The 27195-nt window shown below is 40.7% G+C and overlaps 2 protein-coding genes across 2 annotated transcripts; both read right to left on the bottom strand.

The window, feature by feature from the left end:
- Positions 1 to 22141: 22141 nt before the first annotated feature.
- Positions 22142 to 24562, bottom strand: LOC149385165 (Major facilitator superfamily protein). Its single transcript, XM_089625926.1, has 2 exons — positions 24256 to 24562; positions 22142 to 23374 (listed from the first exon to the last, which is right to left on the bottom strand). Exons 1-2 carry the CDS (start codon positions 24488 to 24490, stop codon positions 22329 to 22331), a joined length of 1281 nt encoding a protein of 426 aa, XP_089482052.1. The 5' UTR covers positions 24491 to 24562; the 3' UTR covers positions 22142 to 22328.
- Positions 24563 to 24931: 369 nt separating this feature from the next.
- On the bottom strand, positions 24932 to 26837 carry LOC149385164 (uncharacterized). Its single transcript, XM_089625927.1, has 2 exons — positions 26551 to 26837; positions 24932 to 25234 (listed from the first exon to the last, which is right to left on the bottom strand). The coding sequence occupies exons 1-2, from the start codon at positions 26750 to 26752 to the stop codon at positions 25101 to 25103; spliced, it is 336 nt and encodes a 111-aa protein (XP_089482053.1). The 5' UTR covers positions 26753 to 26837; the 3' UTR covers positions 24932 to 25100.
- Positions 26838 to 27195: the final 358 nt, after the last annotated feature.

The raw sequence follows: 27195 nt of genomic DNA, 5'->3' as shown, positions 1-27195 counted from the left end.
ACGATGCGCTCGTAATAACAATCGACGTGTCCAACTGTGAAGTTGCCCGAGTCCTAATCGATGGAGGAAGCTCCGTAGATCTAATCTTCAAAGATACCCTTAAGAGGATGGGGATCGAAGAATCAGAGATCGAGATAGAGCAGACCCAATTAACAAGCTTCTACGGGTCGACCACTCCCTCAATAGGAACCATCAAGCTGCCCGTTAAAACCAATGGTATAAATAAGATAGTCGAATTCCAGGTCCTGGAATGCCTCTCCCCTTACAATATTATCTTAGAGCGACCGTGGATACATCGGATGTGGGCCGTTCCCTCTACCTTTCGTCAGTGTATCCGGTTCCCCACACCTGAAGGGGTAGGCGAGATAAGAGGTAATCAGGCGACCTCCCGAAGCTGCTACCTCACTAACCACAAGCAAAAAATTAAAGAAACTAGTGAGAAGCAATAGCAATTAACGAACTTAGAGCCAACAAAAAATGAAGGTTCTAAACTAGAAGAGCTGGACTCCCCGAGTACTGAAATGACGGTACAAATACAGCTCGACGGTCTCGACCCCTCCAAGTGCGTGGGAATCGGAGCCGAGCTAAAAGGGGGGGATACGACGAGAACTGATTTGTTTCCTAAAACGGAACAAATCTACCTTTGCTTGGACCACGGAAGATATGCCAGGGATTAGTATCGACGTTGCGTCCCATCAACTTAACGTACACTACTACAAAATACCTATTAGAAGTCGCTATATTTGCGTCGGGTACATTTTTGAGCGACGCATAACCTTATTTTTTGGAGCTCGTTTGACGTGGAAAAGATTGAAATTAATGCATTTTAATTTGATTGGGCCACGTGGCCTGGCGTCGCTCAAAAAGCAAGCGACGTGGGGCGTCGCTCGCTTTTTGAGCGACGCCAGGTATCTAAGCGACGCCAGATACACGTGACGTGGCGTCGCTCAAAAAGCAAGCGACGCCCCATGCTACGTGGCCTGGCGTATTTTTTAAATATTAAAAAAAAAACCTGGAGTCGCTCAAAAATTGAGCGACTCCAGAATTTTTTTTTTAATATTTAAAAAATACGCCAGGCCACGTGGCATGGGGCGTCGCTCGCTTTTTGAGCGACACCCCCCCCCCCCCCCCCCCCCCCCCCTTTTTTAAAAAAAAATGCATAAGTCTCGAGATTTCGCACAACAGTTATCACTTCATCTTCTTCTTCGACATTTTCTCTCCAAAAACCCCAAAATCCTCCATTGAAATCCACGTCCACCACCATTACACATCTCCACCGACCACGTCCACCACCATTACACATCTTTAGCACTTTACTCCGCTCGGCGTCGTGGTTTTGGTGAATGTTTTCAGTCGTGACGCACGGGTAAGAGATTAGTTTTAGGGTTTTTTTTTAGGTTTTTTTGTTTTTATTTTTTTTTTATTTCATGATGTTATGAGTAAAGATCCCTAGGTTTTTTTTTATTGATTTCGGTGTGAAGGATGTACATTTGTTGTTATTTACCGCCGTCCATTTTGATCTTCTTCATCATGCTATTCCGAGAAGCAAGAACGCCGCGAGCCATCAAGGTGCCGGCTCGAGAAAGAATCACCGGGAGAGAGAGAACACACACCGGGGAGTCGGAATCTCACAGAGATTTGGTGAGAAAATCAAACCCGAGTTGGATTTTTGGAAATCTAGGGTTTTGCTCTTAGATTGGGAATTTTGATTTCTGGTTGAGATTTGTAAAATTGAAGTGGATTTGATATGGATTAGTAACCGAATAGTATTGATTTGCGCTCGGAATTGTGAATTGAAAGCATTTGTTTGAGTTTCTCATGAATTTTGGACAAGATTTTAAATTTAGGGTTTATGAATGTTTGAAATTGGGGGTTCTTAATTTTGAATATGATATAGAGATTCTGAGATTATTTTCATAATTATTGGGAAAATTATAGTGGGTAAACGTATTTTTTAATATTAAAAAAAAAAAATTTGGAGTCGCTCAATTTTTGAGCGACTCCAAACTGGCTGGAGTCGCTAAAAAATTGAGCGACTCCAGGTTATTAAGCGACACCAATAAAAAGAGCGACGCCCAATTAAAAACAACACGCCAATCTAACGTGGCGCTTACGTGGAGCGTCGCTCGATCATAAGCGACGCGCAAACCTTTGGGCGTCACTAGCATATGCGTCGCTCAAAAAGTGACGCCCAAAATATAACGCGTCGCTTTTTGAGCGACTCTAAAAGGGTATTTTGTAGTAGTGGTAGACCCAAGCTTCAAGCCAGTAAAGCAGAAAAAGGCGTAAACTTGGTCCCGACAGAGCATCAATAGTTAACGACGAAGTCGAAAGACTCCTGAAGGCTAACTCAATCCGCGAAGTCAAATACCCGGACTGGTTGGCAAATACCGTCGCCGTGAAAAAGAAAAATGGAAAATGAAGGGTGTGCATCGACTTCACTGATTTGAATAAAGCATGCCCCAAAGACAGCTTCCCCTTGCCACGCATCGACCAGCTGGTAGAGGCAACCGCGGGACACAAAATGCTTTCGTTCATGGACGCATTCTCTGGATACAACCAGATCCTAATGCACCCGGACGATCAAGAGAAAACGGCTTTCATAACTAACCGAGGCACCTATTGCTACAAGGTCATGCCATTTGGACTAAAAAACGCCGGCGCAACCTATCAAAGGCTAGTTAACGAAATGTTCAAAGAAAAAATAGGAAAAACAATGGAGGTGTACATTGATGACATGCTCGTCAAGTCCCTAAGAGATTGTGATCACGTAGGGCACTTGCAGGAATGCTTCGAGGTATTGAACGAATACCAAATGAAGTTAAACCCCGCCAAGTGTTCCTTCAGGGTATCGTCTGGGAAATTCCTTGGGTATCTGGTCACCCAACGTGGAATCGAGGCAAATCCAGACCAGCTAAATGCCCTGAGGGAAATACCCTCACCCCGTAATAGGCGAGAAGTGCAGCGACTAACAGGCCGCATTGCCGCCCTCAATCGCTTCATCTCTTGATCTACCGATAAATGCCTCCCGTTCTATCGACTCCTGAAAGGAAATAAGAAACTCGAGTGGAACGAAAAATGCGAGGAGGCATTCAAAGAACTTAAAGCGTACATGGCGGACCCCCGATTTTAGCGAAACCTGTGACAGGGGAACCTCTCTACTTATACGTTGCCGTCTCCCAGGCAGCGATTAATGGAGTGCTCGTTAGGGAAGAGCAAGGCGACCAACGACCCATATTCTATGTAAGCAAGTCGTTAGTCGACGCCGAAACTCGATATCCTATAATGGAGAAATTGGCATTAGCCGTAGTTTCCGCAGCGCGAAAACTTCGGCCGTATTTCCAGTCTCATTCCATAATAGTGATGACGACCCAACCGCTAAGAAGCTTTCTGCACAGCCCCAACCAGTCAGGGAGATTGACCAAATGGGCAGTAGAACTAAGCGAGTACGACATTGAGTACCAAATCAGGACCTGCGCTAAATCTTTTAGCGGATTTCCCCATCGAACTCCCGAGAGATGACCCAGCCGTGACCAAAGATGATGACACTTGGACACTGAAAGTGGATGGCGCATCATCGAAGCAAGGGGCAGGGGTAGGAATACACCTGATATCGCCCCACGGCGAGGTCATCGAACAATCATTCAGACTCGACTTCGTTGCATCCAATAACGAAGCCGAATACGAGGCGCTGATAGCCGGACTAAGATTGGTCACAGCCGTGGGAGCAAAGCAAGTGCAGGCTTACTGCGACTCGCAGCTTGTAGCAAACCAATACTCCGGCGAGTACGAAACAAGGGATGAGCGGATGGAAGCCTATTCAAAGGTCATGAAAGACCTTGCGGCGCAATTCAAGCAATTTTCCTTAACGCGAATCCCCAGGGGCGAAAACACCTCTGCAGACGCACTAGCTACATTGGCATCTACTTCGGACTCGGACCTCAAAAGGGTAATACCAGTCGAGACAATCAAACAACCTTCCATAGCCATCACTGTCACGGCAGTAATAACTATAGAAGGGGGGATTGGAGAGATGAAATCATACATTACATCACGACTGGTACGGTCCCGTCCGGCAAGATGGCAAAACGAAAGCTGATACTAAGGAGCGCAAGATTATGCGTAATAGACAGAAATCTATATAAAAGAAGCTTCGCAGGACCATACCTTAAGTGCGTCAGCACGGACGAGTCAAAACGAATCCTGGAAGATGTACACGAAGGAGAGTGCGGAAGCCACACAGGGGGTAGAGCACTCGCCCTCAAAATAAAAAGGCAAGGCTACTTTTGGCCGACCATGCTGGCAGATTGCGAGGCACATTCGCGCCGCTGCGACCAATGCCAACGTCATGCTCCCAACATAAAAAGACCCGCCGAAGAGTTGTCTTCCATCTCGTCTCCATACTCATTCATGAAATGGTCAATGGACATCGTGAGACCAATGCCGTCCGCTCCTGGCGGATTAAGATTTTTACTGATCTTAACAGATTATTTCTCAAAATGGGTCGAAGCAGGCGCTTTCGTCTTGGTCAAGGACGTCGACGTAACCGCATTCATCTGGAAGAATATAGTCTGTCGGCATGGAACCCCCCACGAGATCGTAACAGACAACGGGTCACAATTCATATCAAAAAAATTTAGAACTTTCTGCTTCCGCAATAACATAGAATTGAGGATGTCGACACCTCGGTATCCTCAAGGAAATGGACACGCGGAAGCAACAAACAAAACTATAGTAGACTCAATACGAAAGAGGCTCGACGCCAAGAAAGGGCGATGGGCAGAAGAGTTGCCCGGCGTGCTCTGGGCATATCGAACCAGTCCCCGACGACCGACAGGAGAAACCCCGTTCTCCTTAGTTCACGGGGTCGAGTTGGTCATCCCGGTCGAGCACCAGGTGCAAACCCTTAGGGTGACACACGCACCTGAGGACTAGTCGAAAAACAACGAATCATTATGCGACTCCTTGGACTTTGTGGAAGAAAGGCGGGATGCGGCCCTGGCACGAATGTCCCTCTATAGGCAATCCATTGCCAGATTCTACAATAAGGGAGTCAACGCAAGAAGATTCGACGTAGGAGACTTGGTTCTCCGAAAAATATTCCAAAACACTGCCGAAGCAAACGCGGGAAAACTTGGTGCGGATTGGGATGGCCTTTACAGGGTCACGAAACTAGCACACCCCGGGGTCTACGAACTCGAGACGCTCGGCGGTGATCCCGTTTTGCGATCATGGAACGTGATCAACCTCAAAAAATATTACTGCTAAGCGCAAGAATCGAACTACGACTAACTTGATCTTCGCATAAGGGTACGTAGGCAGCCTTTCCTTGCAAAGGCACAGTCCCAAAAATATAACAATCTTACTCGCCCGTCGAGTAACAACCGCAAATATATAACGAAAGGGTCCGAAGCCTGCACCTCGTCCTAGGACCACGGAGTAAATACCTCACAATCGGGGCGAGATCCGAAATCTCACCTCGCCATCTCACGTGGCATCTGAATCGGAGGACGCATCTCGCCCGAGAGGACCTCACCCGGACGGGATTCATTTGTTCACTCTAGCCTAATGGAAACATTTTAGATCCGGAATATCTAAAAGACTTAGCAACTATGAAAACGTATGGCACCGCGACTCCGGCCTAGGGGAAATGTTTTAGACACTGCAATGGTCTAAAAGACTTAGCCACTTATAAAATACCGCCATATGACCTCGACCTAAAATCTTAAGGGAAAAATTTTAGATCCCGCCGATCTAAAAGACTTGACAGATTTTACAAAATCCGAAGTGATCAAGACTTCGGCCGGGTAACATTCTACGAAGGCCCTCAGAACGCAAAGGCGACCTGAATGACTTGGACAATATGCACACATTCAAAACTTTCTCGAAGTAATTGAGCGAGCTCAAAGACTGAGCAAATATTGAAGAAATAAAAGCTGCATTCAAATAAAGTAAATAAAAACGATAGTAGGCATTCCAAAATAGATAGGGGTACCGAAGCCCCGTATAATTGCCTCAAAATAAATCGAAGTTTCGCCCAAAACAACCGGGCCCAAACCAGGAAAATAAAAAAAAATAATAATAAAACAAAATGAGTGAATAAAAGCAACAAATCGCAAAATTTTTTTATTAATGAGACCGCGATGAAGGCCGCTCTGAGCTTAAGTCTCGGGATGCTCGGGAGACGGGTTGGATTGCTGCGCCTCTTCCTCGACCTCGGCGATCGGGTTCAGGACCTCGTCTGCCACGCCCATCATCGAGCCATGCTCATCAAAAGGAGGAACCTCCGGCTCGGGAACCTCGGTGGAAGCATCAAGGACGGAGTTGTTGTCAATGGTGCCCACAAGAAGAGTTGTAATCCTTATATTGTACATTTGATGTAATAAAGTCTCATGAAGACTCTTGCTTGTAATTGCTTATTTATTAATAAAAGTTGAAACGTTCATTCAATCTTCCTTGTCTGAAGCTTTATGATAAAACATTAGTCTTTAGTCCATAAACAAACTAAACAACTTACGAAGAGACAAATGTAGATTTGCATGAACAAACTCTTCGTAGTTTGCTTAAAACGATATATTCGCAATCTAAGGGTCAAAGGACTATTGACCTCAGTATGATTGTTAGAAGAATCTATGATGTCTGGTTATGAGGCATTGAGAGTTGGAGACTCTATAGTTCTTCTAGGTATCTTCCGAAGGTACTGAATTGACCAGTGCACTTCTAGAGACAAGATAAGAACAAACCATTTAACCTCTTATGTCTCGAAGTCACTACGTATGAATTGCATCGTGCTTACCTTAATCCTGAAATGAGACATGTCATTTCACACCTTAGTATTCTCATTTGAGAAAGTCAGAGTTCGAACTCACTATGTGATTCCGAACAAGACCTATTGGTGAAGTACTAAGTTGTGAGAATGTCATGAGTAAACTTTGTGAAGTTCTCATAGATATGGAATTCATGTACAAGATTGCTGAAATGCAATGTATATCACCTCATGCTTTGTTCCTTGGAGTGTGAATAAATGAACTGGCCAGTGTCCAAATTGAGTCTTGACTCTTTTGGATGAAACAATGTGACTTGTTAGCTCCTCTTCAATACATTGTTTCTAACTTATTCACAAGCGACAAAGGAGTTGAGGAAATAACAGCTAGAATGGTAAAATGGTAATTTTGTAAATCCCGACTAGCTGATGATATTCATGAAGGGTAAACACTGATAATATTATGTGGATCCACTCATTACAATTAGGTTGAATTCTTGAGTAGAAAATAAATTCATTTGAACCGAGAGATTTTCAGTGTCAACTCTTTAGTGGAGTCAGTTGACATTAAGCTAGACTTGGAAAATGTTTGTGAACTTTTGAGTCCAAGTATTTTAGCTCAAGCTTTGTTCATTTGGATCCATGAGGTCACTGTCACGAATCACATCGAGTAGGAATAGTTAAACTGAAAGCTAAGTCAAAACAAGAACGAAAATTGTCAAAAGGGTATTTTTGTCTTTTGAGACATAGGATGAAATGAGTGTCAATAAATTTTTTGACAAGTTCATTTGATGACTTAATGTCACTCGGCCAAGTTAGAATAATTGGGCCTTGTGAATTAATTTCATTACATAAGAATTTTATTGAAAATTCTTAATGGGTCTTTTTCATGTTGTCATGAACAAATGAAGAAGCTTCTAGAAGCTCCTTCTAGACTTGAAATGGGCGCCTACCCTATAGAGAAATAGGAGAGATTATTTTGTGCATAAATGTATCAAGATACTTGCCAAAAGAAAAAGAGGAAAGAAATTTGCATATGGATGCATAAGGGATTCGGCCAAGAGAGAGACAAGGCAAGGCAAGGAACAAAAAAGGAAACAAATCCAAGGCTTAATGAAGCCTATGTTGGCCGAGCATCTCAAGAGAAAAAAAGAGGAAATTGACTCATTCTATAGAATAGGAAACTACCATATTGAAGGTGAGACCTTTCCTATAAATAGGAGCCTCATTCTTCTCATTTTTCTCATTCCACATAAGTTAGAGATTGAGAGCCTCTCTCTCTAGACCTTGTGGCCGCCCCTCTCCTCTCTCTCTCTAGTCAATTTCGTTTTATTGTTTTGGCACCTAGGTCCTCATTTGACCTAGTGTTTAGCTCTGCGACTTCAAGACTCGTTCTTAAGTCGTAGTGTTTAAAAGTGTCCACTCACTAATTCCTTTTATTTCGAGTGATTTAGTGATAGAAACTTTCGTGGTTGCTCGAGGTGCCGAGGAAAGAAAGAGAGACGTGCTGCGAGGAGACGAGCGTTGCAACTTTCCAAAAGCTTCTCAAAGTTCAAGCTTCAAGAAAGGTTAGTAAACTTCTATGCTCATAATAGTTTTTATTTATATGTACTTGCTCTTTGTCTAAGTTAGTAAAAACCGTTTTTACTTGAAAAGAAAATTTTAAAATTTCGCCGCTTTGCGAAGCGTTAAACTTTTTCTTAAACCCTAGATCAATTCCAGCAGGAGTCGGGTTGGGCCTCAGGAGGAGATCGATCGGAATAGGGAGTGAAAGGGACGTCCTCGACTTCGGGAACGACGACGGCGGCGAGATCTGCCTCGTACTGAGCGATGTCATCTTCGATGTCCTTCAGTTCGCCCGACCAGTCCGAGATGTCCCCCTTCAAAGCCTCCGAGATCAACTCCCTATTGCCTCGGCATTGCTCGAGCTTCCTCAGGATAACGACGGCTTCGTCCATCTTCTTCTTCTGAGCACGATACTTCAGTATCTGCTCCCGATAGCGCATCGAGGTCGCCTCCCGTGCCGATAAGATCGCCCGAGCCTTCTCGACGTTTGCCGATCTTTTGATCTTCCCCAGCTCGCTCAGAGCAGCGGCCAGATCTCGATCCCTATTCCTCACTTTGGCCTCGGATACGTCCAGCTTCTTTTTCAGCTCTGTCGAGTGGACGCCCCACTTCTCGATCGCGGCCTCCTTCCTCGCGACCTCAGCCTCTAAGCCCTTGGCCTTTGCCACCAGGTCGGCTTGGGCGGCTTTGTACTTGGCCAAGAGCGCGTCCTTGGCAGCGACATCCTCCTCAAGGGAAGTGACCTTCCCGCCAACCTCCTTTAGCTCGGCTTGAAGGGACTCTGTCCCCTTCTTCACCGTATCGAGCTCTTCGAGAGAGGCCTTCGCCTTTCGAAGATGCCTCTCATACCGGTGGACTCCCCGGTTGAACTGGGTACACAGCTGCCAACAAAAAAAAAAGTGCTAAGTTGTCCAGTTCGACCATTTTGGAAAAGTTAAAGTATTTCAGTCCGGCCATTTCGGCGAAACTGGCTGACTAAAAACTACAAATACACTTACCCCGGTGATGGTCGACGCCATGCATCGATACCAGTCCGACTCCAGCAGCTCAAGAACCTTGGGCAGCTCAAGAACCTTGGGCAGCTCGTGACCATCCATGGTCATCTTCCTGACCATCCCCGCAGACGAATAAAATCGTCACAGAGAAGGTGATCCTGCTTGTAGTGAAAGCTGACGCAGTGCATCTTCTTCTGTCTTGAAGAAGAAGCACCGAGATCACCTCCTCGCGCCCTCTCAGGGCCGCCCCGGGCCCTCGCCTCGTCGCTCCCAACTGCCGGCGTGCTCTCCCCTTGAGCCGCCCCGCCTTCAAGAGCTGTCCCCGGTTCAACCGGGGCAACTACGGGCTCCGGGTCCCTGTTCCTGTCACCCTTGTTCTTCTTCTTACTTTTCCTCCGAAGAGGAACCTCTTCTTCTTCTTCTACATCTCGGCCCTCGCTCCGGCCGGCAGAATTTTTCCTCTTCCTGGGCTCCGCAGCGGCTCCATTCGGGCCATCCGCTCGCCCCGCAGGCGCGACAGAAGCAGACCCGGGGGCTTGATCGCCCTGAACCTCTACGGCCCCCACAGGGGCGACCTCAGCCTCGACATCCACGACAGGGATATCGGCATGAGAGCGCTCTCCAACGATCTCGACCTCGGGATCTCGAGGAGGATCCGAGGGCGCAGCAGCCGAAGAGGATGCAGCCGCGGTCTTCTTACTACGTCTCGCGTCCCGGGCGCTGAGTGGCACGTTCATCGTTTCCTCGGTGACTATAAAATATATATATATATATATATATATATGGACGAAATAAAAATGAAGTAAATAACGATAAGAAACTCGTCTAGCAAAATCATATAAAGGCGCCGAGCTTACCGACTCTGGGAGAAGGAGGCCAAAGTCCGGCTGAGATAAACCTTTCCGGAGTGAAGCTCGGCCAATCGTTAATGCCTTCGCGAAGTAGGTCGAGCTTGATTGCGAACTCCGCAATCGAAGGAGCCTTGATCTTTTCTGCGAATAGCAAAAATAATGATACACGGTTCAGACGCCTGTATAAAAAACATACATAAATAAACAATACGAATTTTTAAGACCGCATACTAGGAGAGCTCGCCCACTTCGCCGAGAAGTTACGAGAACGGTTCCCGAGGGATTGTTCATTGACGGCGAAGTAAAAATAGCGCCGTCCCCAGTTCTTGTCTTTTGAAGGGAGGCCGGAAATCACTCCCCGGCCCGCGGCCTTCGAAAGATAAAAGCACTTGGGGTCGTGCTTCGAGTTCGCCTTGACCACGCAAAGACGGATCAGGTCCATCAAAACGAGGTCAACTTTCTATTCGTGGGCCACGACCAAGAGACCCATGACCATTCTGACGAAGTTAGGGCACATTTGGGGTAGGGTTAACCCCAGCGCCACAACGAAGTCGAAAAGAAGATGATGGATCGGGAACCAAAGTCCACACGATTCCAACCAGACTTCATACATACAATAGTACCCTTCAACTACGGTATCCGCTGTAGCAAGAGGGAGAGGTAAAAGAAGCCCGATCTCCGGGGGCTATTTGATATTTGTTACGAATGCTCATGAGGTCAGAGCTTCTGACAGCCGATGGCATGGGGATGTCCTCATTACCCAAAGGATTGGGTCCCGACTGCGGAATCTCAGTCCCAGACATCGTAACAAATGAAAGTTTAAGCTAAGAAGAAAAGGGCGAAGTGTTCAAAGATGAGAACTTTTCGTCTAAGATCACTAACAAAAATAAGGACGAAGCACTCAGAAAATAAACTTTAGCCTGAGTTCGCAAGACGAAATGAAGAACTTTAAAGGCGAAGTCGCAGAAAACGAAAAGCGTTTGAGAGAAAAGAGAGGAGAGTAATTCAAAAAAGTAAAAGAAATGAGAAGTTACCTTTTCGCTGAAGCCGCTCGGAATATAAATGAAGTGAAACGTCCCTTCGAATCACTCTTATTTATAACCATTTATTTTAAAACCGAATTCCGAGAATATCTAATGATTGCGAATCAAATCAAATATTCTGAGATAATACCCGACTCTTCGATTTCGACTGACGTAGTGCAACTGAGATCGCGCAACGCGTCACAGAAATCTTAGGTGTGCGCACCACGCGCCAAAAGAAAGAGTGATCGAAGCAACTTTTCGGGTTCGGCTGATGAAGCGCGGTTAAGATCGCGCCACGTGTCAAAATAACCCCGGAAATATGTACCGCGCGCGCCCAAAACCAAAAGTTTGAATCTTTTCCCCCAGTTTATTTCGGGATTTCAAAAAATACGCTCAAGTATTCTAAAAAATATTCGAAATATTTTTCAAAATATTAGAGGGCTAATTGTGGGGGTCAAAAATCAATTTTCTAAAAATAAAAGTAACAAAACATTTAAGTTGGGCTTAGGGCCGACCAAAGCCCAACATCAGACCAATTCGGCTCTCAGGCATGTGTCTGGACCCAGCTCGACTCATGGATCTCGGCCCAGGCCCAATAAAGAACCCAGTTCGCCACAGCAAGAGCCGCCCGCGTTGACTTAGCACGAAGAAGCGATCTCAATCAGATAGAAGACCTCGCCGCAAAGACCGGATCTGGGATAGCTTTGACTAGCGACGCGACAGAGCCGAACTGACGAACACGTGTTCGCTTCTACAGGCCAACCTCGATTATAAATAGAAGCTGATATGTTAAATTTCACACACGCAAGCCATTGATTACTTTCGATTATTCATTACTTTATTTCTTTGAGTTCGTCCTTATCAAGTTCGACACTTCGCCTCCCTCCGGTTTGTAATTCATTCAATTGTCAATAAAAGCTTCGAGCATTCATATTCATTTCTGTCCATTTTCTTCAAGATTTCTTTTGCTTCTTATACGACGTCTTCTGAAACCCCCATTATAATCAATCAAATATAGATACTATATTATAATTTGAGATTGTTGAAATCGACATCAACAGTGGTTTAGTTGACTCTGACTTTGGCTTGGGTGGTTTGGTTGACTCCTTTGACGTCTTTGTGAAAACTGGTAATAAGCATTTGGATTAGGGATTATTAAACCAAGCTTATATCCATTTTTGAAACATTTAAAGTATAAATCTCACTAGTTCTTCCTATTTTCTTCTGAAACAAGTCTTGACATTATGCACCCCCTTACTCTGACTTTGGCTTGGGTGGTTTGGTTGACTCATTTGACGTCTTTGTGAAAACTTGTAATAAGTATTTGGATTAGGGATTATTAAACCAAGCTTATATCCATTTTTTAAACATTTAAAGTATAAATCTCACTAGTTCTTCCTGTTTTCTTCTGAAACAAGTCTTGACATTATGCCCCCCCTTGCCGCACTAAGAGCATGTCGCTGTCACGTATTTTTTGGAAATCCTAGTTGCACCGGATGGGATAACCTCATCATGTTCCACACGTCTCAACTTTTTGGGCCTTCCTGGCTCGGCTTTGTCAGGTGGTCTTGAAAGGGTGCTTTACCTGTCTTTGGTCGTTGCTCTATTGGATTCATTGAAAATATTTTGTACTTGTACGTGGCCACATACGTCTCCTTCTTGTACCATTTTGTGACGTAGTCAATAGGTTCCTCATGCTTCCGCCATATGCAAGCAATTGCATGGTCGCATGGTATACCTGTATGACACATTACACACATGTATTCAAATACGTGATTATGTCAAGTACATGAACATATACGTGATTATGTCAACTACATGAATAAATACCTGATAGATCCCACCTTTTACAAGAACAAGTCTTATTTCTCAAGTTAACCGCGTATATCCCACTATACATGTTTTCAACTTGATAGTCAGGTCCACCGGACCATTGTGCAATGTTTAAAGATGAAATATCTTTTTTTTTCCAAAATTTTAGAAATCCTGGGACCTATACCAACATGCCAATTCGCCACAGCTAGTCTTTGCTTTGTGAATCGTTGGAGTAGATACATTCTAATGATTTCAAGCATTGACAATATTGGTTTTTGTCTTGCAATCAAAATAACCCTAAATCACATAAAATAAAGTGTAACTCATAAAAGAAACTCAGAAAAATAAACTGTAACTCAAGACAATAAATTGAATCTGACCTTGTGCCATTGCAGCATTCACACATGTTATTCAGTAACATGTCGCACTTAAGTGTTGTTCTGAAACCACTTCTGACCCAGTGACTTGTACTTTTATCAACAAGCCAGTCACCTTGACATACTCGGCTTTTATGAACTCCATCTTTGTTGGAATAGATCTAGGATTAAAAAAGATTTATCGCTTCTATTAAGCGGCGGGATATAAAAAATTTATTTAAAAACTCGTAAAACGTTTTTACAACCTAGACAAAGTGCATGAGCGTATAATTTAAAATTTTAAAACTACTTATAGTTTTTACTCAGTACCAACCTTGACTGGAGCTTGAACGTTGAGAAGCCTTAGGAAGGTTGAAATGCTCGTCTCCCCACTCAGCTCGCCTCTCCCACTAGTCTTCTTGAACCTGTGAGCAACCACGAAAGTGTCTACCACTAGAGTCTTTAGAGTTTAGGTTGGATTTAGTGTGTGGGCCCTTTTAAACACTATGACTCAAGAATAAGTCTTTGTGCCAAAGAGCTAAAACAAACGCTAGGTCTAATGAGAACCTAGGTGCCAAAACAAAAAGGACAAGAAGAGAGAGAGATAGAGAGAGAGAGAGAGAGAGAGAGAGAGAGAGAGAAGGTGAGCGACTAACAAGTCTAGAGAGAGAAGCTCTCAGTCTCTAAAAAATGTGTGTTGTGAATTGTGAATGAGGTGAGGTATTTATAGGAAGAGGTTTTGCCTTGAAAATGTAGTTTCCTCTTTTCCATTGAATATCACATATTCATGAGCAAATCATTGTTTCCTCTTTTCTTACCCTTGCATGTCCAACATGCCTACATGGCACTTGGATTTGTTTCCTCATTTGCTTTGTCTCTCTCCTTGGCCGCCCATGTGCTTTCCTCTTAGAAGAAATTTGTTTCCTCTTTTTCTTTTGGCAAGTATCTTCATACATCAATGCACAAAATAAACTCTCTTTTCTCTCTTGGTTGGACGGTTTGGTGCTTCTAGAACAAGTTTCTATATGTTCCTTTATTTGTTCATGACAACATAAGAAAAGCCCATTTAGAATTTTCACATAAAATTCCATGAAATGAAATTCAATCCTCAAGGCCCAAATTCTTAAGTATGGCTGTGTGGTTTAAATTCATTGTCATCATATGACAATGTAAAAAAAACTTATTGACATTCATACTATCCTATGTCCAAAAAGACAAAATTACCTTTTAGACAATTTTCGTAAAACTTGTCTAGTTCAACATTTTAACTTCTTTTGACTTAGCTTTCATGTTTAACTAATCCTACTCTAATGACTTGTGGTAGTGGCCTCATGGATCCAAATGAACAAAGCTTGAGCTAGCATACTTGGACTCAAAAGTTCACAAACTTTTCCAAGTTCTAGCTTAATGTCAACTGACTCCACTAAATAGTTGACACTGATATCTCTCGGTTCAAATGGGATTTACAAAATTACCATTTTACCCTTCTAGTTGTTATTTCCTCAACTCCTTTGTCGCTTGTGAATAAGTTAGAAATAATGTATTGACGAGGAGCTAATAAGTCACATTGATTCATCTAAAAGATTCATGACTCAATTTGGACACTGGCCAGTTCATTTATTCACATTCCAAGGAACAAAGCATGATGTGATATACATTGCATTTCAACAATCTTGTACATGAATTCCATATCTATGAGATCTTCACAAAGTTGTTCATGACATCTTCATAACTTAGTATTTCACCAATAGGTCTTGTCTATATCACATAGTGAATCTAGAACTCTGACTTTCTCAATGAGAATATGTAAGCTATGAAATGACATGTCTCATTTCAGGATTGAGGTAAACATGATGCAATTCATACATAGTGACTCTGAGACAGAAGAGGTTAAATGGTTTGTTCTTACAATGTCTCTAGAAGTGCACTGGTCAATTAAGTACCTTCAGAAGATACCTAGGATGAACTGTAGAGTCTCCAACTCTCTATGCCTCATAACCAGACATCATAGATTCTCCTAACAATCATACTGAGATCAATAGCCATTTGATCCTTAGATTGTGAATATGCTGTTTTAAGCAAACAATGAAGAGTTTGTTTATGCAAATCTATATTTGACTCTTCATTTGTTGTTCGGTTTGTTTAAGGGCTAAAGACTATAGTTTAACATAAAGCTTCAAACAGACAAGGAAGAATGAATGAACATTTCAACTTTTATTAATTATTCAGCAGTTACAAGCAAGAGTCTTCGTAAGACTTTATTACATCAAATGTATATAAGCCATGACTATTACTCTTCTTGTGGGCACCAATGCCAACAATCTCGACATTAAATCTGTCTGTTGAGTAAGCCATACCCGCTGCCATCATCTTTGTCTTCAGATATTGGCCATGATAAACATAATATATCACTTAAACACAATACAAAATAAAATGTATTAAATTGTATTAAATCAGATGAAAGTATACCTTGGTGAAGTTACTTTGGAGATGTCTGGCACAATGTCGATGTTCTGCCATTATTGAACCATCTTTCGACATCCCATTCAAAGGCTCTTTTAGACCTTTTTGCTTGTCGGTAATAAAAGCCCAGTATTACTCATTTTGTATGCTCATGTCAATCATTAGCCACTTTAAAAACCAACTCCATGTTGCCTTCCCTTCGGATTCCACAACTGCGAATGCAATTGGGAACATGCCATTATTAGCATCAACCCCTTACTGCACTCAATAGTTATCCTCTATGATGCCCTTTGATGTGGCACCCATCCAGACCAATGATAGGTCTACATGATCTAAAACCAGCTTTGCACGCCTCATTGCATGTATACAATCTCTTGAACATAAATTTAACTTCAGAGTCAACTTTAGTCTCAAACTCTAATGTGGACCCAGAGTTTGACCTTTTAATATCTGCGCCATAATCCCACAGAACAGCGTATTGATGCTCGTAAGTACCTTGAATAACTAGCTCAATAGGTTTTTTTGTTCTATACACCTTCATTCTTGAACACTCCAATACAAAATCTTTTTGTACGCGACTCATGAAATTTGTGGCTGACCAGGATTCATTGTCTTGAAATTCTTGACAGTATGTCTTCGACAACCAAGGCGCTTTTGCGAACTTGTTCTTATTTGTCCGGGCACATGTATGCTTACCTTGGTACGTCTTGATCATCCATGTTGATGACTTCCCAACCACTGATGCAAAACAAATCCATTTACATTTAGGGTCCCTACACTCTGCACGTACTATATTAAGGTCATTCTTTTTTAAGAACACTTCTTTCCCAGCCCTAATTGAGTACACTCTTTAATGGTTTCCTTAAATACTTTACCGTTAGGGAACACTAAACCAAGCTTGAATTCTGGTTTATGCATGCCAGTTTCGGGTCTAAATTTAGGAAATTTTGGCAACTTCTTCTTGATAAAATCACGTGGCATATTATGTATGTCGTCGTCGCTTAATGAAACATCACGCTCCCCAAACTCATCTTCATACTCATTGTCTTCAACTCCCTCAACTTCTATAGCCTTCCCTTTCTTCTACTTCAATACATCAAGGCCAAGGTCAACAGCTTGCTCATCTACAACATCATCATCACCACTCTGTTCGTATCCACTTTCTTGCTCACGTTCTTCATCATCATCAACCTGTTCTTCATCATCTTCTTGAGAATTCACTTGCTCTTCACCATCTTCTTGAGCATTCACTTGCTCTTCACGGTCTTCTTGAGCATTGACTTGCTCATCATCATCTTCTTGAGCATTGACTTGCTCTTCACGGTCTTCTTGAGCATTGACCTGCTCTTCACCTTGTATTGCTTAAGCATGTTCCTTTTCTACAAGTATATGTACCGGGTGCTCGCAGTAGAGGTCAATTACTCTTGTTGTTTCCATTAACTCCCCAAGACTTGCAAGAAGATCCTCATCTGTGTCAACGTACGTACTCCATCTTTTTTCCCCTACTGCAGGTAAGAAATAGAATGCTCCAGCATCATATCCTAAGTCCTTCTTCAACATACCACTTATTATCACTATTGACATCATATCCAAGTCACAATAGTCAAAGTACGAGACTTCCCCATCAACGTATACCATCTCTGACTCCCTCGTAGCCATAGTGTCACAGTGATGAACTTTAAAAGTTAATAGTATCCAAGAATCATTTAAGAACCATTGAATAAGAAATATAATGTTACAGTAAGACAATAAATATGAATGGGGACCACCACCACCAAAAAAACCCTAACTCGGGACCACAACCACGACCCGATATAAACCAGACAAAACCCAGACGAAACATAAAGTTTGGGACCATCACAAACTATTATAAAATACAAAGTCGGGAAAGCAATAAGCATGGGACCACTATTACATATAAGTACTTATCATAATCGATTTTCCTCCTTTCATTCTCTTCAGACCGTGCGCTCGGATCTTTTTTCTTCACCGCTGTTTTAAGCTTCGTCTTCGCCTTCGATTTCTGGCCTTTGGTTTTCTTCTTCGGCGAAGATTTCATCTCCACGTTTGTTTCGAGTTGATTTTTTGTTCTGAGAAAATGAACAACAAGTTTTTAGGGGTATTAATATTTTAATAACCTTTCATTATTATATCCTTATTATTTCATATTTAATGTTTATTATTAAGTAAAATTACAGTATTACCCATGACTTATTTTCCAAGTGATGAATACAGTCGACACAAGTTAACAAAAGGAGCTAATCGTTACATTGTAGAATTTCAGGTCCTCTGATGCATGATTTTAGATATTAGAGGGTAAATCGTCACACACCATAGAGTTGAGGGGGAAATATTGTAATTTATCCTAAATTTAAATACAATCAAGGAATGAGAGAACTGTTTTTTACATGAGGAGTCAAATATCTAACCTTCTAAGAGAAATTTGTTTGTTGAATTTGTTTAAGGGATGACAAATTCGTGTTCGTGTCGTAATCGTGTTTATGAAAATATGATATAAAATCAAATCCAACCATTTATTAATCGTGTTTGAAACTTAGATTCAAATTCGACCATTTAAATTTTACAAAACCATATCCGTTTAAATTAAATCATTTAATAATCGTGTTGAATGGTTAATTTAATCGTGTTTTAATCACTTTTACTCATTTTGAAAAAACTAACTACACAAACTTGAAGATCTATCCATTAGTTTGGACAAAAGTTTGGACCGAATATCAATAGGAAAAGGGAAGGGAAAGTGTGGAGGGTAAATAAATTAGATTGAAATTTCATTGATAAAAATGGACAAACTATGATAGAAGGAAATCGAAGCTCAATATTAATGTAAAATGAGACTAGATCTTTGCGTTCTTGCGATATATATATATTTTTTTTTGGAGAATAGAGATCGAATAAATTACTACCGTTGAAGTTAAATTAAATTATATATTATTATTTTATTTTTAACAAAAATAATTATGACTCTTAGAATTAAATAAAATTGAATATCACTCTTAAAATTGAATAAGATGTATTATAACTCTTTAAAATTAAATAGACTTTAATGTTAAAACTATATCACATTTATATTCGATATAAAAATTGAGTACTCATAATAAATAAAAATATATTAATGCCGAAGCTAATTAACTATATTGATCTATATATGTTATTTTTTCAATGATATTGCAAGTATACGATTCAAAAGTTATTGCTCTTGAAGTCAATTGGTATATGTTAATAAAACTAATTATAATTTTTAAAGTTAATACAACATTTGATGCTAAAACTATATAACATTTACATTTGATATAATAATTATCTATTAATAATAGATAAAAAGATATTAATGTAAAAACTAATTGACGATTAACAAAATAAATATATGATTAAAAAGTTATTACTCTTGAATTGTAATTCTTCCTAATTGTGTTATATAATCTAATTGATTGAAGAAATTATTTGTTTGTTCTACATGAATATTTAGGTTTAACTATTTTTAAAACTATTTAAATTATTTTTATATAGGGTTAATGGAGGTTTTAGGATTCTTAGTCGCGATAGAGGAAGAACAGAGAAGAAGACGAGGCAGGAATGAATGAAACGATATTGTACTGTGTGAATAATTCAAAAATACTGACTGACACATACACATGTCGTTTTGTTATTGGACTATACTTTAGACAACACTTATATATAAGCGTTGTCTAAAGTCTCTGACTGACACATACACGTGTGGTGTTGTTATTGGACCAAACTTTAGACGGCAGCTATATATAAAGAAAAAATTTCGGTTAAAAAAAGAATTTTGATTTAAATTTTAATCGAAATTGTTCAGTTAAAATTAACCGTACGGTTAATTTTAATTGAATTTTCGGTTAAAATTAACCGTACGGTTAATTTTAACCGAATAAAAACCAATTAACCTAGGTTAATAGACACACACAGTGACACACACAACCACACACACACTGACACACACACACACAGCCACACTCCACACACGCTGACACACACAGCCACAGCTACCACACACAATTGCCCACTTTTCGGTTAAAACAATTAATTGCAATTAATTGTCCACTTTTCTATTTCGGTTAACAATTAACCGTGAGAAACAAAAATCGGTTAAAGGTTAATTGAAGTTAACCGAATTTTCAACTTTAGCTATATATAAGCCCCGTCTAAAGTCTCTGATACGCCCACGTGGTTGTTTCTGGTTGGGCGAAAAGTAATGACTGCGTTTGCAATGAAACGCCTTCTTTTATTTACCACGATGCTTCTCATCGAGCTCCACCTGGATTGTTTCTATTCGTCGGTTTGAAAAAAACACTTTTAACTATGCTTTTTTCATCAAACGCCGTTAAAAATAGTGTCGTTTAAAGCACATTTTGTAGTAGTGAAACCATCATGAGAGATTGTAGGGAATATATTATTTTCTTTATTTAATAGTGAGAGAATATCTCAATCATATTATTCTCTCTCATCATTATAATCATAGATTTTCTTCACAAATCTAGGAATCAATAAAAGAGAAAAGATCTGGGAATAAATCCCAAAGTAGGTACCCAACATACAATATATATAAGCCTAAGAATTTCGAATTTTACGGTGTCCAAAGTGCCCTACTTAAAATTTATTTTAATTAATTAATTAATTACTTGATTTAATAACAACTAATTTTACAGGGAATTGATTAATTGTTATTAGATCAAGTAATTAATTCCACGATAAATAATTGATTCGGCAAAAAATAATTTTTGAATATATGTTGCTAGACAATTTACAACTATGAGATAGTAATCAATAAATCTAATTATTACTAGAGAGTTCTTATTCAACTTAATTAGAGCCGACTCGGGGACTATGGACCTAGTAACATAAGGTCTCACAAATCCGAATAAATAGACGAAAAATATTTTCTCTTATTTAAACGATTCGTCAATCTCGGCGTCGCTCCACAATATGAGCTGAGATTGCACTCTTCTTATTACTAAAAATATGATTTACTCGTCAGTGTCCATTGATATAATCAGTTCATGAGCTTAATCCTCCAGGTTCAACTCGTATCGAGAAAAGTCAATTATTTCATTATACCTGTCTTGATATATGTGAGCCCTTATCATCGTTGTTTCCCCAACAAAAGATTCTTTAGTACGCACTTACTACGAAAATACGCGCAATCAATTGGTTCTACAATCAACTCTTAGGTGAGTTAGCATTAGCATTCTTTCAGGAAGGTTAGATTATGTATATGTGAGTCACTTTCCGCCTAGATCATATCCCAAGCTCACAAGACATAAGTATTTAGGGGTCTGAGTAGCTAGTAACGAATGAGTCAAAGAACCCAGTCATGCAACCTAGAAGTCCGTGACCACTTCAGGATTTAGATAAAGTCTAACTGTGACCATCATAGCGATCATAATTTGTGTGCCGTTACGTTGCTTAAACGACACATTAACAACTAAAGTCTCTCCAGGCCGTACACAGACAAACTGTGTAGAATGCTCCCCCCAAGTGATCAACCTTCACTTACGTTTCACATTTGTGATTTTAGATCCAACTATCCAAACTTGGATTAATCACCGACCAAATTTTAGCTCACCACCCGAACTTAGATACCTAGCATGTAACTCAGTTTAATACGAAGGTGGCTAAAGATAAGACTAACGTCGATAAATCTATAATAGAAATAAATCTTTCGATTAACATAGATAAAAATGTCATAACTCAATTTCATTGATAATTTTAGCGTCTCAAAGATTACAAATAAATCTTCTCGTGAGCAATAATCTCTAACAGATTGCAGGGTCCTTTTGATGGATTTGCTGAACCGGTAGATACTCTGGAGGGTAATGGTAGGAAGATGTTAACACGGCCCTTTTATATGGTCACACCATTGACGACTTTCATTTTTGCAACTCGTGGAGGTGCAATTGGGCCTTGATTGGGCCTTTCATGGGGACAACGAAATTACCTTCCACTAAAACAATCATTAAAAATTGATAATTTTTTAAATTTTCCCTAATAACAAAGAGTAGAAGTACAAAAACCTAGTGAGTTGTCTATATACACGATGTTTCATTGTCATGGTCTATGTCGTCTTGTCAATGTGGGAGAAAATGAACAAAGGGGTCTCCAATAATACACTGCGGGGTCGTTGAAGACAAAGAAGAAATCAAGCTCAGTTGGCCCGAAATCATCACATAAGCCAAGCTAAATGCGATGCTGTACATCCCCTAAATCTCAATACCAATATCCATATTTAATTTTTTTCGCAAAATAACATAAATAATAAACCGCAAGATATGCACAAAAAGTAATACAATATCCCGTTTCAACATAGAAGATTGTTGGTCTAGTAAGCATTTGTATATTCAACATAAACAGAGGTGTCTACGAACTCTCCATTGAACAACAAACGCTACACTACACTTTACACCAACTAATACCACTTTTCGCTAGCGCACTCTTTGAGTCTTGACCAAAATCAATCAATCTTGTTTTGAGGATGTTTCCGACGATGAGACATGATGTCGATCGTCATCATCGTCATCGTCGGGGATACAGGACGACCAATAAAGCGGCAAAAGCGTGAGAACCGCCTGAACGAGAAGCCCTTTCGGCAACCCAGAGAAGTCATCGCCAGAGTCAACTCCGATGGCCGCTGCGAGCGCCACACCGAGGTAGCCGCTCACGATGAGCGAAAGCGCCACCGCAGAGTTCACCACAGCCATCACAGAGCCCTCGCAGCCCGGCGGGCAAAGCCTGGCCATGGCCACGCTGAACGGCAATATCTTCGCGGAGAAGAGAACCTCCGACAGACCCGACACCACCACCACATAAGCCGAGTCGGGAACCCCAAACTTCCGGTAAAAACCCTTCACGAACAGCGCGTCCGACACCATCAGCGCCGACATCACCGCCTGAACTCCGACGATCACTCTCCTCGACGGGACCCGCCTCAGCCACCGATCGTACCCCACGCTCCACGCCACCATCGCCACCTGTCCCACCACCTTCGAAACCCCCAGCGCCGAGCAGCCGATCCCGAGGAACCGCGTCTGGTAGAAGAACACGGTCCCCGTCAGCGCCGGGATCACGGCCGTCGACGCGGCGAACCAAACGATGGAGCGAGAAACGGACGGCTGTCTCAGCGCCAGCTGGAGCTTCGAGAGCCGTTTCGGGAACCCCTCGACCCTCGAGGAGGAGCTCGTCCTCCCGCGGAGCGCCGTTGCTGCGGCAATCGAGGATTGGAGCGACGCGAGGATCGAGAAGAGGAGGAAGATTTTCTGCGGAGAGACGCGGTTGATAATGAGTCCCCCGAGGAGGTTTCCGAGGACCCCGCCGGCCGAGGAAGCCGTCCACACGAAGGACTGAAGCTCTCCTTTGCTTGCCTCCGCGACGATGGCGTCGTTGGCTACCTCGGCTATCGATGCGCCGACGTTGCTGACGAGGAGACACGTGGCTATGGTGGCCAGTGAGAGGCTCGAATACTCGGGGATCGCTATCGCCGACCATGACACTGCCTGTAACAAAGCTGCATCATTTATTTGGATCAAACAATTTAGTCTGCAAATTTTTATGCTATTGAAGTTGGTTAAAATCGATTTTTCATTGGCCTATGTTTCCATTTTACGGAAATTTAGATTGCCGAGGGATATATTATTTACAGATGAAAGAGTAAATTACCGACTAAAATGTCGACAGCAATTGATATAAAAAATATTAAATAATGATTTATTCAATGTAGTTGATTAATGCACACGCCAAAATACTTAACTACTCGATCATGATTGAATTTAATTTATTATTGAAAAATTTACCAGAATTTTCACATCCATGATGATCATACTTCAAATTATATTTGTAAAAATATGTTTGGACCAAGTATTATATCCGGTAACTAAACATAATATATAGTTTGATTAAAAGAAAAGAAAAAATTCTATACCATAAATCAGAAATTATTTTCTAACGATGTCGACTCCCAATGAAAAAGTTGAGTCCTAAATTTTGACAACCCGAATTCACTTCAAATCAAAATAAATCTTTAAGATGCCTAATTTTCGATCATCAATTATTCCTTCCATTTTTTTTTCTCTCTGCATTCAGGAGATTAACTAATATAATGCATACTACATGATAACTACTGTGTCGCGTCACAAAGAAAATCAACAGAAAGGTTAGAAAGATGGTAGAGAAAGTGAGGACAGACGTACGAAGAAAAAAAGAAAGATTCCAAGTGCGCGCTTTCTTTACAAAAAGTTAAAGAATATGTTAGAACTACTTTTGCAAACTAGAGTAATATAGAAGCATAATTGGGCGACGAGTCCAAATGAGAATATCGCGTAGCTAGGTAAAGTAAAAGATTAAGCTAAGAAAATGAAGATACATAAGGAGAGTGATTGAATTACGTACCGGCGAAAGAGATGAAGAGGAGACGAGAATTGAGATTGGAAGCCGAGAGAAGAGCAAAGAGAGGCTTAGCGAGCATTGGAAGGTTGGCTGAGTTGAGAAGAAGCTGGAGAGTTGAGGGGTCCACTGCCAGCGTGTCTTTCAGGAAGAAACTCACTCCCATCCATGGAAGACACCTCATTCCTTGAACCCAATAACCCATCCCCAACATCCACTTCTCTCTCTCACTCTTCCCCATTCTTGCTTCTTCTAATCAACTACGATATTAATTCTGTCTCTGTGTTTTTGTTTATACTTTTATTATAGTATATATATATAGCGATCGTCGACACGCGTTTTTGTCTTCTTTTTTTTAACCTCCCTCTCTCCCTGCCACGTGTCTTCTTTATGACGATGTTCAACATTGCTAATACAAAACAGATTATGTCGTTTTCACGACATTAATTAAATTTTAAACCTCATTATTTTAACCCAACTGAGCTCAATAATCATGAGTCCCAAGTTCATAAACACGCTTTGACCTTTGATTCGCGCGCGCTATAAATATCTTATTAATTCTGTGCAAAAGAAAAAATCTTATTAAAATATCGCCATTTCATTTTTCCTCTGTTAGCTTTCCTTCGATTTATTCTTTAAAAAAAAAAAACACTCGGAAATTACTTAGTTTTGGTAATGAGAGTGACCTTCAAACAAACAATACATTAGTAATGGATAAAAGCTGCAGAAAATTGTCGTTGGCAATGGCAAAAGCATTCATCATAACATCTCAAATCTCATGGCAACAAACACTAGGTAAAATAAAAAGTATATCTATATAACAGCTTGAAAAAAGATGTGCGCCTGAGGAGTTAAATGTGACGTCTCTTGACCTTGCCCTTGCCTTTTCCCTTCCCACGCTTCCTCTTGCCCACCTTGAACTGCCTTTTAGACTGTTTTCCAACACCACCGAGAGCGCTCTTGTCTCCACCAACTGCCTCAACATCTATCACAACAAGTCATTCAAGCACCATAAGTTTATCAAGTTGTCAATCAACCCAAGTACAAGAAAATTGCACAGAAAAAAGCTACAAACACTTGGGATCCTGTACTAACAACAATGAACTCCACAGGAGAAACAAACGTGTGATATATTTTCTGGCCGTAGCAGTAGAAACAAACAGCTGTATAGGAATATATATTTTGCCTTAAAATCTTATACCCCACGGGAATCTGAAAGAACCTGACGTGTTACTTCTATCAAACTTACCACACATTCACTTCAAAGCGGTTCTATGAAAAGAACAATTTTTTTTTTCAAGCCAGGTGATGAAAAAGGTTTACTAACCGGCTTCTCGCTACTATATGTTTTTCAAAGGAACGTAAATTTGCATTCTAAACATCTTAGTTCTAGGCAAGCTAGTGGGCTATTTCAAGACCAATAGCCTACTGCAATGTTGTGGTTATAACGTCCAAACAAAAGAGCGTTTGTAAAGGGCAGCTAGTTCTATCATAGAAAACCTTGGTTTCTTTCCTTTACGCAACAATCTAAGGGCAAGTATAAGACCTGAGCCTATTGCTCATTCACCACACTGAGTGGTAGACATTTTGTGAAAAGGAAAAAAAAAATCCCACTGTAGCTAGTTTCTGTTGTAACATTGATGACAAGATATACTATATACAGATATATACACAAAGACTGGATTCAGAATATGAGCTAGACAGCAATGTGAAAACTCCAAAGGGTTGAACTCAAAACAGAACATTGCCCAAGCCAAGGTAATTAAAAAAAAAAATCAAGGGGCAACGGGACAACCCATGTCGATGGTATCAATCAAAGCTAAGTTTAGTTATAGGAGAAATTGATTATTTTCTAACTCAATATTAGTTTACAAAAAAAAATTATTCAAGGGACGAAAATACATTCCAAGATTATCAGCAGTGCCAAATGCATAGCTAGCCTATGTTAAAGTACGGAAAAAATAATTATCTATAAAAGATAAGAGCAAATACCACCAAATTATTTTCACTTGAAACAAAACGCCCAAATTCTAGTATAATTTTCTCTAGTTTTTCGAATCAAGTCGTATCATTTTTTTTATCTACTTTGGAAAACCTGTTATAGCTTCAGAAATCTATACACATAACAACGTCAGCTGTAACTCGAGCACTGATTTGCTACTTAACTCAGAAATCTTCCTATAGAATCTTAAAAACCTAAAAAACTAGCACCGATAGTTAGAGATAAACATATGTAAAATCAGAATCAGAACAACAACAAAAAACAGAAAACAAAACTTAAGAATTCGAGTTAAACAATACCCATAGCACTCGCGTTCGCTACCGGAATGGTGACGTCCATAGCGGAGTCAGGCGAAGGCTTGACGGCAAGCTTAGGTGCGTTCATGGCGGCTTCCTGGGCAACGAGCTTGGCGGCATCTTTATTCTCGTAATAAGGCTCAATCATCTCTCTCCTAATAGCTCTCAGCCGTTTCAATTTCTTCGATCTCATTGATTTCGCCATTTTTCCTTTGACGAGCTCGAGTTTCCGTGGAGGTTTTGGCGGTTGCGAGGAATTAGGGTTTTTCTACGAGATAAAGAAAAGAGGGGTCTCGAAGGTTTAAAATTATGTATTTATATTAATAAAATAAAATAAAATAAAATAAATTAAATTAAATTAAAATATGAAGTTTACGACTAGTATCGGTCTCTTCGTTATAATCAAGAAATCAAATGCCGGGGAATTTCCACGATTTTCACCAAAAAATTCGTTTCCGGTGAGTCAAACGGCCGTCGAAAGCTGAATATGTCGTTTCGTCGTCGTTTTTCGCCGATTTTTGTTTTTGTCGTTTTTTGTCGTTTTCACTGTCGTTTTTTTTGTTGTCATTTTTAATGTGTCTTTTTTTTTTTTTTTTAAGAAACAAATTATAAAAAATATTATATACAATGTATCAAGTATTACATACA

This window comes from Urtica dioica, chromosome 9 (genome assembly GCF_054948205.1).
Source record: "Urtica dioica subsp. dioica isolate 48M chromosome 9, U.dioica_male_clone48M_v1_H2, whole genome shotgun sequence".
Classification (NCBI taxonomy): domain Eukaryota; kingdom Viridiplantae; phylum Streptophyta; class Magnoliopsida; order Rosales; family Urticaceae; genus Urtica; species Urtica dioica.
The sequence above is the reverse complement of the archived record's forward strand: the minus strand, read 5'-3'. Positions and strand labels throughout refer to the sequence as shown.